The 15,369-nt window shown below is 35.7% G+C and overlaps 2 protein-coding genes across 4 annotated transcripts in view; one reads left to right on the forward strand and one right to left on the reverse strand.

Moving 5' to 3' along the window:
• Positions 1-231: 231 nt before the first annotated feature.
• Positions 232-12,842, reverse strand: LOC127427922 (ADP-ribosylation factor 4-like). 3 transcript variants are annotated; one of them, XM_051675869.1, is made up of 6 exons: positions 12,710-12,842; positions 12,312-12,392; positions 12,046-12,155; positions 11,862-11,933; positions 11,624-11,749; positions 232-604 (listed from the first exon to the last, which is right to left on the reverse strand). In XM_051675869.1, exons 1-6 carry the CDS (start codon positions 12,771-12,773, stop codon positions 518-520), a joined length of 540 nt encoding a protein of 179 aa, XP_051531829.1. In that variant the 5' UTR covers positions 12,774-12,842; the 3' UTR covers positions 232-517. The 3 variants fall into 3 exon arrangements, with proteins under 3 accessions (XP_051531829.1, XP_051531827.1, XP_051531828.1); XM_051675867.1 differs by lacking the exons at positions 11,624-11,749; positions 11,862-11,933; positions 12,046-12,155; positions 12,312-12,392; positions 12,710-12,842 and adding exons at positions 2,466-2,591; positions 7,233-7,304; positions 7,977-8,086; positions 8,473-8,553; positions 8,760-9,021; XM_051675868.1 differs by lacking the exon at positions 232-604 and adding an exon at positions 11,184-11,486.
• A 1,442-nt stretch (positions 12,843-14,284) lies between these two features.
• The window catches only part of LOC127427923 (ADP-ribosylation factor 4-like), a 1,966-nt gene continuing 881 nt past the window's right edge, over positions 14,285-15,369 (forward strand). The window contains exons 1-3 of the mRNA XM_051675870.1: positions 14,285-14,515; positions 14,675-14,755; positions 15,149-15,258. Of these exons, the coding sequence (XP_051531830.1) occupies positions 14,449-14,515; positions 14,675-14,755; positions 15,149-15,258 (258 nt within the window). The 5' untranslated portion in view covers positions 14,285-14,448. The remainder of the gene's footprint in view (positions 14,516-14,674; positions 14,756-15,148; positions 15,259-15,369) is intronic.

A 15,369-nucleotide genomic window follows, 5' to 3' on the forward strand; every position in this document is an offset into this window, starting at 1 on the left:
TTGGTGCCAGATGGGCTGGTTTGAGTATTTCTGTAACTGCTGATCTCCTGGGATTTTCACACACAACAGTCTCTAGAATTTACTCAGAATGGTGCCAAAAACAACAACAAAAAATCCAGTGAGCAGCAGTTCTGTGGACAGAAATGCCTTGTTGATTGTGATGAGAAGAATATCATCTCTGAATGCTATTCTGAGATGCAGGTTGGCGCTGTTTTGGCGACACGAGGGGGACCTACGCAATATTAGGTAGGTGGTTTTAATGTTGTGGCTGATCGGTGTATATGCCTTACACACATAAAGTGGAATGAATCTTTGGAGAAAAGAATGCAAGTCATGCAAAGGTACAAAGAATTAAAAAGGAGCAAAACGTGAAGCTGCATTGCCAAAGATGGACATCGGAAGGTGAATTTTTGGTAACAATCAATTGAAATTGATACACAAACAGCTTCTGTGACATCATCATCATCATCGCATCAAATCACGTCCTGTGGAAAAATATTTATCCTTGTTGTGCAGTTTAGCGTTTGGAGAGCTGCTCGGAAAGCCAGTCTAATCCCTCGTATAAACCCGTCCCTTGAGTCGCACAGGTCGCCTGGACATACCACTGATGAACAGAGAATAAAGAGGAAAATATTATATTTAGGCTCTAATGATTCAGCTAAAGTATCTGTTAATATCACTCTTCACCAAGGAAGAGAAACATTATGCATATGAATGACTGCATGGTGAAACGTACTTGTATACTAGTGCCCAGCCAATATTATCAGCCGATATTAGACTTTCACCGATATATCGGTATCGGCGTATATGTTTACCGATATGCGCAGATATGAAAACTTTTTCAGAACATATAATGCAGAAAACAATACTTTAGAATTGGTGTCATAACGTAGTTTGTCCAGCAGAGGGCGCTCCGACTCCACCGTTTACAGAGCTGAGCTGACGGTAGTTCTGCAGACAGGGCGGAGTTAAAAGGTTTCTTCTCGGTAAGTTGTTAACTAGTTTGTGAAATACATACTGGAAAGTTAATAAACAATGACCCCATCATTTTCCCTTTTCAATATAACTAATAAAATGTTAACCCTGTCCCTGACAACCATGTCACTCATGTTTATCACATCTGTTTGCTGTTAGCCAGCTATAGTTAGTCACTGCAGTCAGTATCGTAGCAGATTGAAAGGTGAGCATCAGAGCATCTTTTTGCAGCTCAGCAGACAAAGGTGCGGTGGTGGATTGTGTCTGTTGAGTGTTGATTTCACGCTATGTTGTTACCTAGTTGGTGAGACGCAATGATGGAAAGTAAACAACGTCCATCTTTTGCTCTCCGTGACAATGAGCTTACAGCTAACTAGTTAACCACACTTTCACAGCTTTCACAGCTTGTCAGCTGAGTGGAAGTTGATGTGTAAACATGTATTTACCAAACTGTTTTGTTCAGGATTCGCAGTTTGGTACCCCCTTCAGCTGAACAATTCCAGTCATTGCATTTACAAAATGTAATATTTAAAAGTCTGGTTTTCCACCATTGAAAGTTTCCCCTGAACTTGTATAGCAGAATACGGTGTAACACCGCTGCCGCTGTTTATCTCTTGACTCGGCAGGTGTAAATGTTTCTTGTTTTACAACCTGCCAATAATTGACTGGCAGTATTAAAATAGTCAGCAATTGATTAATACTAAACAGTACTGATGTTTATTTAGCTATTTATTTTATTTGAATTTATTTAAATAGTCAGCAACTGACTGAAACCGAATATACAGTACTTATGTTTTTTAAGCTATTTATTGTATTTTTATTTATTCTTTATTCTCTGTGTTCATTTCTAGAATTTGTTGAAATGTATAATAATAATGTCAAATATTCTTTGATAAAAATATATGTTTAAGAAATCAGCCTTCCTGAGTACCTTTGCATAGTCATATCAGTGCAAAATCGGTGAAAAATCCACATAGAAAAGGTCTGTTTTCATTCCAGCTCAAAAATTAACTATATCGGCCACCATATCGGTAATCTGTGAATTTCCCCCCTCTAAAATCGGTATCGGTCTCAAAAATCCCTAATTGATTTTATTCCTTGGATTAATATATATATATATATATATATATATATATATATATATATATATATATATATATATATATATATATATATACACACACACACACACACACACAGACACACAAAATCAGATAAATATTTACATTTAAAAACAGATATGATAAATACATACTGTTTTGCCTTATTTTTAAAACATTTATTTTTAATATAATTGTATTACTTTAATACATTCATTCCATTCAAATATATTCCATATTCTATTAGTGTTACATCCTCAATACAGGTTCATGGTCGTTTCAGCTGGACTGAAATAGGCAGTCCACAGTCACTAGTCATTGTACTAAATTTAAAAAAAGCCTTTTTTTTTACTATGGGGTGCATAAACCTGTATTCTGACAAACACTCACAGTTCGACTCCTGAGTGTTTGCAGGTCCAGTTTGTCTGTCATCTCACTGATGGGCATCGCATTCGGCAGGTCCTGTTTGTTTGCGAACACCAGCAGAACAGCGTCTCTCAGTTCATCTTCCTGAAGCTATTAAAGGACAAAATTAGCAGACAGTTACGACAAAACGAGACCACAGTTAAACACATCACACTTAACCATGAATCCGTGTGGATAGATGCAGGTGCAGAGTCAAGTAAAAATAAATATATAAAAGTAAACATTTTTAAAAAAACATTACTAAACTACTCGATAAGTATTAGACATAAGCTCAAAGAGAACACATGTGATTCTACTTGACTTAAATGATAAAATAACCTCAATGCATCTACATACAGAGCTCTATTTTAGTGAGTGCACAAAGCACAGCGCTACACGCAACCACAGTGTGCTATATCTAATACAATTTTCGTGAGAGCGGCAATTCTAAGTGCAATTTTCATGCTAGAGTAAAGCACAAGTGGCTGTGGGAGTGTTTGCGCTATCTGTGGGTGTATGCGTGCAAACTGTGGGTGTATTGTATGTTAATGAAGTGGCGCAAAGCACAATTTTCTATTTTCCTGAGAAATAGGTTATTCAGAATTATGTCTGTTTTCAGCACAAAATCTAAATTCAGTTCCTACATTTGCAGTTTGGAGATTCCACCAGCAGTAATAAAGTTCAACTCTAAAAATATAGTGGAACATCAACTTATGTCCCTGATGATCAGACTTGCAGCCATCTCATATAACAAAAATTTATTAGATTTGTGTCAAACTTTCTAGAGGTCATGGTTTATTTTTCAGTTATTCTTATTATTATGTTCATACTTTCAATTGTATTTATGATCTAATTTGTATTCATATTTTTTTTCACCTGTTGTCGTAGAGTGATTTTTAAGTCACCGCAAAAGAGGCCGGTGGATGAAATCGTGGTCGTGGTCACGATTAGTGGTTCTCGCTTTCAATGGGCCGTGTGGTAAGTTGTGTGTGGATCACGGAGAGTAGCATGAGCCTCCAGATGCTGTGAGTCTCCGCGGTGTCATGCGCAACGTGCCACGTGATAAAATGTGCGGATTGACGGTCTCAGAAGCGGAGGCAACTGAGACTTGTCCTCCGCCACCCGGAATGAGGTGAGTAACTGCGCCACCACGAGGACCTACTAAGTAGTGGGAATTGGGCATTCCAAATTGGGAATTAAAAAAAGGGGATAAAAATATATATATACAAGTTTTAGGCAATTGTGAAAAATGTTGCATAGTGAGGATGTCTTAAAAATAATGACATAAATAGTTTTCATTTATCACTTAATGTCATACAAAGTCCAGTAAACATAAAAAAGCTAAATCAATATTCGGTGTGACCACCTTTGCCTTTAAAATAGCACCAATTCTCCTAGATACACCTGGACACAGTTTTTCTTGGTTGTTGGCAGATAGGATGTTCCAAACTTCTTGGAGAATTCACCACAGTTCTTCTATCTATTTAATCTGTCTCAATTGCTTCTGTCTCTTTATGTAATCTCAGACTGACTTGATGTTCAGTGGGGGGCTCTGTGGGAGCCATGACATCTGTTGCAGGGCTCCCTGTTCTTCTATTCTAATCTTTTCTATTTGCTAAATTAATGTTTGGGAGTCTAACATTTATATTTCCTATTGACACACTAAAGCTGAAGATATAAATAACCATCTTAAGATAAATGCTTTTGTGAAACATCTTATGTGCCTAAAAGTTTTGCACAGTACTGTGTGTATATATATATATACAAAGTGCATCCGGAATGTATTCACAGCGCTTCACTTTTTCCACATTTTGTTATGTTACAGCCTTATTCCAAAATGGATTAAATTCATTATTTTCCTCAAAATTCTACAAACAATACCCCATAATGACAACGTGAAAAAAGTTTGTTTGAAATCTTTGTAAATTTATAAAAATAAAAAAAAAATATATATATATATATATATCACATGTACATAAGTATTCACAGCCTTTGCTCAATACTTTGTTGAAGCACCTTTGGCACCAATTACAGCCTCAAGTCTTTTTGAGTATGATGCTACAAGCTTGGCACACCTATTTTTGGACAGTTTCTCCCATTCTTCTTTGCAGGACCTCTCAAGCTCCATCAGGTTTGATGGGGAGCGTCGGTGCACAGCCGTTTTCAGATCTCTCCAGAGATGTTCAATCGGGTTCAAGTCTGGACTCTGGCTGGGTCACTCAAGGACATTCACAGAGTTGTCCCGGAGCCACTCCTTTGTTATCTTGGCTGTGTGCTTAGGGTCGTTGTCCTGTTGGAAGATGAACCTTCACCCCAGTCTGAGGTCCAGAGCGCTCTGGAGCAGGTTTTCATCAAGGATGTCTCTGTACATTGCTGCATTCATCTTTCCCTCGATCCTGACTAGTCTCCCAGTTCCTGCCGCTGAAAAACATCCCCACAGCATGATGCTGCCACCACCATGCTTCACTGTAGGGATGATATTGGCCAGGTGATGAGCGGTGCCTGGTTTCCTCCAGACATGACGCTTGCCATTCAGGCCAAAGAGTTCAATCTTTGTTTCTCATGGTCTGAGAGTCCTTCAGGTGGGCTGTCATGTGCCTTTCACTGAGGAGTGGCTTCCGTCTGGCCACTCTACCATACAGGCCTGATTGTTGGAGTGCTGCAGAGATGGTTGTTCTTCTAGAAGGTTCTCCTCTCTCCACAGAGAAATGCTGGAGCTCTGTCAGAGTGACCATTGGGTTCTTGGTCACCTCCCTGACTAAGGCCCTTCTCCCCCGATCGCTCAGTTTGGCCGGGCGGCCAGCTCTAGGAAGAGTCCTGGTGGTTCCAAACTTCTTCCATTTACGGATGATGGAGGCCACTGTGCTCATTGGGACATTCAATGCTGCAGAAATTTTGCTGTACCCTTCCCCAGATCTGTGCCTCGATACAATCCTGTCTCGGAGGTCTACAGACAATTCCTTGGACTTCATGGCTTGGTTTGTGCTCTGACATGCACCGTTAACTGTGGGACCTTATATAGACAGGTGTGTGCCTTTCCAAATCATGTCCAATCAACTGAATTTACCACAGGTGGACTCCAATCAAGTTGTAGAAACATCTCAAGGATGATCAGTGGAAACAGGATGCACCTGAGCTCAATTTTGAGTGTCATGGCAAAGGCTGTGAATACTTCTGTACATGTGATTTTTTTATTTCGTTTTTTATTTTTAATAAATTTGCAAAGATTTCAAACAAACTTCTTTCACGTTGTCATTATGGGGTATTGTTTGTAGAATTTTGAGGAAAATAAATAATTTAATCCATTTTGGAATAAGGCTGTAACATAACAAAATGTGGAAAAAGTAAAGCGCTGTGAATACTTTCCGGATGCACTGTATATATACTGTGTATATAAATATATATATATATATGTATATATATTATTTTTTTTATTTTTTTTATTTCGTTTGAAGCGTAATTTGAATTTAGAAATGGTTTTGCTTTAATTTGTTTTCATGTTTCAATAAATTAAATTAAAGTGAAGTGCATGTAAAAAATAAATAAAAATAAAAAAGATCCCTTGATCCATAGCCTAACCTGACCACCCGATACAATCACTGTTAATACTAGCCCTGATTTGTGTGCCACTTGATCGATATGATTAACCCTTGTGTGCCAATAAAAAAAAAAAAAAGTTACTCAGGGGACAAAAATGTTCACGTCAAAAAACTGCCATAATATTATTATATATTAATATTATTTTCCACTTTCATTGAGTTAATTTTTTAACCAACATCAGTCCTGATCATAACTATCAAATATTCATTCATTTTCAGGATTTTAACCCTTTAAATGCCAGTTTGTTTATATGAAAAAAACAACAACAACAAAATAATCATTTTCCATATAATAAATGCTATGGGGAATTTTTTGGGGGGGATTATCACAGTCTGGGATATGTCAATGATTAGCAACAACATTGATTTTGATGCATTATTATTTTTTTGTGCAGTGTCAGATTAAAAAAAAAAAACACTTATTCCATCTAATTGCATACAGTCAATTAACACTACCAACTTCTTACGAGTGTGCCGTCTTTGTTTATATCGCTGGTTCTTGACAGGCAATGGATTATATAATAGGACGCAGATGCTGCAATAACCGGAGAAGTTCCTCAGAATTAAATTGCACGTGACCCCTCCCATTAGTGCTTTGCACGCGTAATTTGGCCAAACCCACTTGTGCCTACATAAAAATACCAAAACTTCATGGCCATGCCCACTGACTGCACGTATGATTTAAAACATAGCGCTGTGCCCTTAAAATAGGGCCCATAATGTAAATACTTAAAGACACCAGGAACCAGTACTTGCAACACATTTTAAATCCATAATGAGAGAAATCAGAATATTCAGTGGGAAATAACGTAAGGCGGGCCTTTATTTTACTTCCCTGAATTTAACTGGAGCTTGAAATGTTATGATATTATTGTTTAATATTACAATATTTATGCCTGTTCGCATGGTTACGTCAACAAAACGTTATTTTTTTTCTGATGAATCATTCACAATAAGATTAGTCAGTTTTGATGTCATATTGTCTTTAGCAATGTAAGAGGTATTTTGTTAATGTTTTTTTATGATTTGTACTGTTACAGTGGAGGAACCCAGTGAGTAAAACAGAAAGAGGTTAAGTCTGTTGTTGTGTTGGGTGTGAATGTGTTTTGTTCGGTAGGTTTTACATCTCAAAAGGGCGTGTGCATTTCCTTACCATCTTCTGAAGCTCTTCAGCAGCTTCCTGCACTCGCTCACGATCGTTACTGTCCACAACAAAAATCAGACCCTGAAGAAACAACACGACAAGTTCAATTCAGGAAAAACAATGCACCTGCACCATCAATGGAATGACAAATTCTGCAGTCATAAAATATCACAATCAAATACGTATGATAGGTATCAATGGAATACTCATATTTCTTATTTTGGGTCACTTTTTTGTGTCTCACTGGCCTCAGTTTCTCCAACCTCATCTTGGTTGGCCACAGGAACTACGAGCCAAAATTATCTCTAAAATTGTTGCCCAATTCATATATAATCCACAAATATAAACATTCAGATCAATAAAGAAAAAGTGCACATAACATATTCCATAATGACCTACATAATGATGCACAGCCATAAACATGGTGCAAAAAGGAAAAGAGAAGTATGAGAAATGAAGAGAAACTGTTTAGTTCTCTAAATCAAGGCTCAACTTAATCCTAATATTAACACCAACATCCTCATACAATGCACAACGATGACACACAGGCAGAATATAACTACATAACCGCATGTGTTGTCTCGGCAGCTCACAAGGCTGCACGACCAAACTCAATCAGGAAGGCCACGGAAGAATGAGTGCATTCCACACCAGTGGGGAGACTATGGGCTGGAACGCTGTGACTATATTGTTCGTAATAGTGTGCGAGGTAACGTCCTGGCGTGATGTGAGCGAAGCCAAGCATCTGTTTACCTGCGTATTCTGGAAGTAGTGTCTCCAGAGCGGCCTGATCTTATCCTGACCACCCACATCCCACACAGTGAAGCAAATGTTCTTGTACTCGACCGTCTCTACGTTAAAACCTGAAAAATACACACAGGTTCTGCTGCGTTATGCTTTAGGAGAGATGCAAAGATGATGAGTTGAAGTTATCGGGTCGAATCTCACAAAACTGGTCAAGAACATGTCTGGGTCATATTTCACCCCAAAATCAAAATTAAATTAAATTTCTGCATTTAGAAAATTAAGCTATTTTCTTCTATTGCTTTTTGGATGAATTGTGATATATTTCTCATCTAATTCATCCTATATCCCTGGTATAATCTATACATATATAAGATTCAATTCTAAGGAGAAGCCTCATGTAACATATTATTTTTAGCCTTAACTCCTTTAGCTAAAATTTAAAATGGGTCATTAGTTTCGATAAAACAGACATGTATAGCATTTCATCTTATATCTGACTTACCTATAGTTGGAATTGTTGTGACTATTTCCCCCAGTTTGAGTTTGTACAAGATTGTGGTTTTCCCAGCTGCATCCAGTCCAACTATAAAAATGAATCACATTAAATTACATATCTTGGGAAACTTTGGGCTGATTGAAAACTCTCTTATTCTCTTGGAAACTCCAATTAATGTAAACAAACTTCCATCTTTTCCATTTATATATGCATTATATACAAACAGCTTTAAAAACAACCTTTAAAGTCATTTATCAAAGCTAGCTCACAGAAACGAGCAGTTTCTAACTCACCCATGAGAATTCGCATCTGCTTTTTCCCAAACAGACGTGAGAAGGCGCCTGAAATGGTCAGACCCATGTTAAAACAACTCAAAAACAGGAAAAAGTGTAAAAAATAAAACTAGCAGAGACAGCAGCTTTCAGTATTTCAGAACTGAACTGACGCCAAACCACACAGAGCGATGGTCAGATGAGTTAAAAACACTCTTTCTTCTGTTTTCTTTCACTCTTCATCTATGTCCGGTTAAAGTGTGTTTGTGTGCGGCACGCATCTGTTTCTCTACCACGTCACATTCGGCTCCAAAGCGGACACAATGACGTCACAGGTGCCACATCACGAGAGACCGCGAAGAGCCCAAATACTTCACACACAAGAACTTTTTATTCTTTAACTAAATATTAAATATTTTTGTAAAAAAAAAAAACAAAACATAAATTCAGTCTCTTAAAACGTATCAATAATGTAAAGAATAACACATTTCTAAGTCATTATAAATGTTATACTTTCAGATCAAAAGGTTAGTTCACCCAGAAATGTAAATTCTCTCATCATTTACTCACCCTCATGCCATCCCAGATGTGTATGACTTTCTTTCTTCTGCAGAACACAAATGAAGATTTTTAGAAGAATATTTCAGCTCTGTAGGTCCATACAATGCAAGTGAATGGGGATCAGAACTTTGAAGCTCCAAAAAGCACATAAAGGCAGCATAAAAGTAATCCAGTGGTTTAATCCGTGCCTTCAGAAGTCATATGGTAGGTGTGGGTGAGAAACAGATCAATATTTAAGTTCTTTTTTACTATTAATCTACAACTGAGACCAGCACCAGTAGGTGGTGATATGCACAAAGAATGTGAATTGCCAAAAAACAAAAGAAGAAGTGGAATGAGGAAGTGAAAGTAAAAGTGGAGATTTATTGTAAAAAAAAAAAAAAGACTTCAGTATTGATCTGTTTCTCATCCACACCTATCATATCACTTCTGAAGACATGGATTAAACCACTGGAGTCATATTGATAACTTCTATTCTGCCTTTATGTGCTTTTTGGACCTTCAAAGTTCTGACCACCATTCACTTGTATTGTATGGACCTACAGAGCTGAAATATTCTTCTAAAAATCTTCATTTGTGTTCTGCAGAAGAAAGAAAGTCATACACATCTGGAATGGCATGAGGGTGAGTAAATGATGAGAGAATTTTTTTTTTTGGGTGGACTATACCTTTAAGAAATTCTGTTATTTATGTATACACTCAAAACATATTTCAGCCTGTTTATTAAGATGTACGCATTTGAATTTCACAACAAAATTCAACTAAATTAAATTAATAAAACAAAATTATATTATTTTAATTTGTTCTATCTATGTATCTATCTATCTGTCTGTCTGTCTTTCTATCTATCTCTATCTATCTATCTATCTATCTATCTATCTATCTATCTATCTATCTGTCTGTCTGTCTGTCTCTCTCTCTGTCTGTCTGCCTGCCTGCCTATCTATCTCTATCTATCTGTCTGTCTGTCTGTCTATCTCTATCTATCTATCTATCTGTGTCTATCTATCTCTATCTATCTATCTGTCTGTCTGTCTGTCTGTCTATCTGTCTGTCTGTCTATCTATCTATTGTATATTAGAACAACTATTTGTTCTTTACATAAATTTGAAATCTTTTTAGTTTAAAATGTTCAATACCTTAAACAAAAGCAATCATTTATTTTTATTTATTTATTTTGTTTGTTTCATTTGTTGTATTGTTTTGTTATATTGGTTATCAGTGTTGGGTGTATTCTGATTACAAAGGAATTAGTTACTTGATTCTAATTATTTTGAGTAATAACAAAAAAGTAGTGAAACACGTTTCATTTTAAATTCTTTTAATCAGGTTACAGTTACTGGCTTTCAAGCAAGTTAATTACTTTTATGTATATTACCTGGGTTACATATATTTCTAAAATACTATCAATGAAGAAAACATGAATTTTGTTCACATGTTCGTCTGTTGTATTTCTGTGACAACTGAAGTGCGTGCGACAATGAACAAGAAGGAAACATTATTCGTTGAACGGAAAAACAAACTTTTCTGTGAAAACTGTTTTAGAAAGTAACTTAAAGGTTAAGTCATTTGTAATGTAATTACTTTTGCCACAAAGTCAGTGAAGAAACTTGATTGTGATTTTAGTAAAATAATTAGTCAGTTGTTTTGGAATACTATTTTTGAATAATTTATCCAACACTCCAGGTTATATATTGTTTGTAACATGATCTTACATGATTTAAGGTAGAATTTTCTCTGTGTTTTCATTAACTCTACACTGTTTTTGTTTTACAGTCACTTTCAGATTTCTAATTTGCAATTATGATTTAGTAAATTAGAGTTAAGTATGCAACAAGCCATAATTTGATTTGTAAATAAATAGAAAAATAATTTATTGGAGGTATTTCAAAGGCACAGATAGACATCAACCCTTTCTTTCAAAATCCACATACCACATACTAAAACAGACATGATAAATACAACATATTGTCTTTGAAGTAGTAAATTAACAATACACTATATACAGTAGTAGAATATAATAGTACGCAGTAGAGTAGGAGTGCATAAAATATACATTCAGTTTGATCTCATGCACTTCAGGCCACAACAACAGTGTTTTTATCATTTGGACAGCTGATCAGAGAGCCAATCCAGTCCTTCATATAAACCTGATCCTTGAACCGCACACGTCGCCTGAACATACCACTGAGAGACACAGAGCATCAAGAGTTACCTCAGACATACACCTTACATTATATCCCATTTCACTAATTTAGTGCATTTACATGTGAAACAAAACACTGTTCCTGTACAGAAAGTAAACAATTGATTTTGTGACTCACCTGTCTTGATTTGAGTGCATGTAAACCCAGTTTCTCTGTCAGCTCATGGACTGGCATGGCTTTGGGTAAATCCTGCTTGTTAGCAAGAACTAACACAACAGTGTCTCTCATCTCATCCTCCTGCAGCTGAAAAGAGTTCAAAATAGATGTAAATTATAGAATATACAGTACATGTAAAGAACATGCTTTCAGGCCATTTGGTGTTGTGTACACAGATCGTACTGTATATGATCTATACCATCATATTGAGTTCTTCTGCTGCTGTTTCAATCCTGTCATGATCACTGCTGTCCACCACAAAGATCAGACCCTGATATACACAAACACAACGTTTACTCCATAAATGTGACATTTTAAAGCTAATTTTGCAAACAGAACCAATCTTGTGCATACATGATATTCCACTGAAAAACTCTTGTTACCTGAGTGTTGTGATAGTAGTGTCTCCAGAGACCTCTGATAAGATTCTGACCACCGACATCCCATACAGTGAAAGAGATGTTTTTATAATTAACTGTTTCGACATTAAACCCTAAAGAGCATATTGATGACACGGGTCAGTTAGTGATCAAATATGGCAATTCAATCAGTCCATATGATGCAGTAAACAGAAATAATTCAACTTTCATTGCTAAACTGTGGTTCAAGTGACAATAGGTTATATTTGCTTTGACTTGAATTTTCTTACCTATAGTTGGAATTGTTGTGACGACTTCCCCCAGTTTGAGTTTGTAGAGGACTGTGGTCTTCCCTGCTGCATCCAGACCAACTTGAAAATAAATATTTACACTTATTTCACAACGAAACTGTACAAGATTCATTACTGGAACACTTTCTAATGTTTTCTCACATTTGACAAAATAAGCATTATATAGGCTACTTTATAGGCTATACCCTTAAAAATAAGTAAATAATAGGCTATAAAACTATAAATAATATAAATAGGCCTATATAATAATATACTCGTGTATTTATTATAGCCATCGAAATTAGATAGGCTATACAACAGCAAAACAGCAATGCTTTTTCAACTCTAAAGTTCAGAAAATAAGACAAAAAAAATAATAAAATAATACTTTTACTCACCCATTAGTAATCTCATCTGTTTTTTCTCAAAGAGACGAGAGAAAATAGCGAAGAAGTTGCCCATATTTAAAAAGCTGTCGTCAAGGTAAATATTCAAAGATGATCTCTCAGATTTGTTTTGAGAAGTGTGTGTGTGTGTGTGTGTGTGTGTTTATATAGAGTCTCATCAGCGCACTTTCGGTTTGACTGACAGCTCAACACCGCCACACTCACACGAAACACGCTCACTTTCTCCAGCGGCAAATCCAACTCGTTCAAAATGACGTCACATACCTTACGTAACATTGACCTAGCTGCAGCTTGCTGAACGGGGCGGGGCTACACGTGTTGCTCCGCCCATAACGTACACTCATTGGCTCGGTCATCTTTCATAGATGAACATGATAGGAAATTAGTTTTAAATTAGTTTAGCCAGATAATTTGAGAAGGGTATAGCTCCAAATGGAGCTCCAAATCACCAGCAAAGATATAGGGAGCCACTTACCTACCCCTTTCCCTAACCCTAACCGTCTGTGGATGAAAGTGAAAGTGGAGATTTAGAGTAAAAAAAGGACTTAAATTTTGATCTGTTTCTCACCACACCTATCATATCACTTCAGAAGATATGGATTATCATTTGGATTACTTTTATGCTACCTTTATGTGCTTTTTGGAGCTTCAAAGTTCTGCTCACCATTCACTTGTATTGTATGGATCTACAGAGCTGAAATATTCTTCTAAAAATCTTTATTTGTGTTCTGCTGAAGAAAGAAAGTCATACACATCTGGGATGGCTTGAGAATGAGTAAATGATGAGAGAATTTTCATTTTTGGGTGAACTATCCCTTGTTAAAATAATTTAGCAAAATAATTTAGATTTTAGTGCTATGACTCATAAGTGATATGACTTTGTGCTGTACCTCACATGTCATAAGAACTGTAGTAGGACTGAGTCGGATAGACTGATGAACAAACTGTGTTGGTGTGTCTGCTGTCATTTAAATATGTAAATCAAAAAGTTGTACATTTTCACAAAGCCTTCGTTGTAACACATGGTTAGAGAAATGAATTATGAATAAATTATAACTATCAAATATGTTATTTTTTTAATATCACCATAGAGGGGAAATGAAAAAAGTGTGTAAGTATTGTTGTAAAATAAAATTTATAATGTATATCCAAGACACAATTGTTATTGAATTAATTCTGATGCAACATATGGTTTTATGAAAACCAACAGCACCATCTACTGTAAATCAACTGTAAATTACACTCCAATTCTTTTAATAAAAAAGGGCCTAAAATGTATACATTTAAATGTATAAATAATAGCGTACATAAATGTATATACTGTATAATTAATATAGTATGTAATTGATAGAATTATGGGTATATATACAGTATGTGTGTGTGTGGAACACTTGACAAGGCGCGCTGCTCATATATTGTATAACACATTTATTCTAGTAATACATCGATAATACATTCTGATAAACGATTCTAATCGGACAGTTTAGAATGGTGCGTAATAATGTTACGTAAGGTATGTGACGTCATTTTGAACGCGTTGGATTTGCCGCTGGAGAAAGTGAGCGTGTTCCGTGTGTGTGTGGCGGTGTTGAGCTGTCAGTCAAACCGAAAGTGCGCTGATGAGACTCTATATAAACACACACACACACACACTCTTCTTATAACAAATCTGAGCGATCATCTTTGCCTATTTATCGTCAAGAATTTTTCCTCTCTATCTTTTTGTAAATATGGGCATCTACTTTTCTAAACTGCTGTCGCGTCTCTATGATACAAAGCCGATGAGACTGTTGATGGGTGAGACAATGTTTTTCTTCTCAGAACTTGAGAGTTCAATTCATTTTTTCTGCTGTCTTATTAACCTGTTGATGTGCATGTTTAATGTTTAAAATAATGTCATCATTATTCACCCTCATGTTGTTCATTGTGAAATAAGTGTAAATATTTATTTTCAAGTTGGTCTGGATGCAGCAGGGAAGACCACAGTCCTCTACAAACTCAAACTGGGGGAAGTCGTCACAACAATTCCAACTATAGGTAAGAAAACAAGATATTTACAACAATAAACAAGCTACAGTGGAACCAGAACTAAATAAATATATGCTAGTTTCTCTATTTCAAATTTTGTTAAATAACTAATTCTGTCATTAAGTTCATTTTTAAGTTTATAATTAATATGATTTAATTATGTAATATAATATAATGAGATATATATATATATATATATATATATATATATATATATATATATATATATAATATAATTTAAATATATAGCATATTAAAATAGAATAATTCAATATAATATATTTAATTGTTTATTATGTAATATATTATTTGAATATTCCATTTGAAAACCGCATACATTTAAAGTGTACTGGTCCTCAATGTTTATTAAATGACTCATTTTATCATCTATATCCCCTGTAGGTTTTAATGTAGAGACCATTGAGTATAAAAACATCTCTTTTACTGTTTGGGATGTCGGTGGCCAAACCAAAATTCGAGCCCTTTGGAAACACTACTATCAGAACACCAGGGTAACTTCCACGAGTTTATCATTTGCTACTTACGTTACATCCATCGTGTCAGAATCAGTATGATTTTTCAGTTTATTTTCCACACACAAATGTGGTTTTATTTTAAATAAA

The sequence above is a fragment of the Myxocyprinus asiaticus genome, chromosome 37, assembly GCF_019703515.2.
Source record: "Myxocyprinus asiaticus isolate MX2 ecotype Aquarium Trade chromosome 37, UBuf_Myxa_2, whole genome shotgun sequence".
Classification (NCBI taxonomy): domain Eukaryota; kingdom Metazoa; phylum Chordata; class Actinopteri; order Cypriniformes; family Catostomidae; genus Myxocyprinus; species Myxocyprinus asiaticus.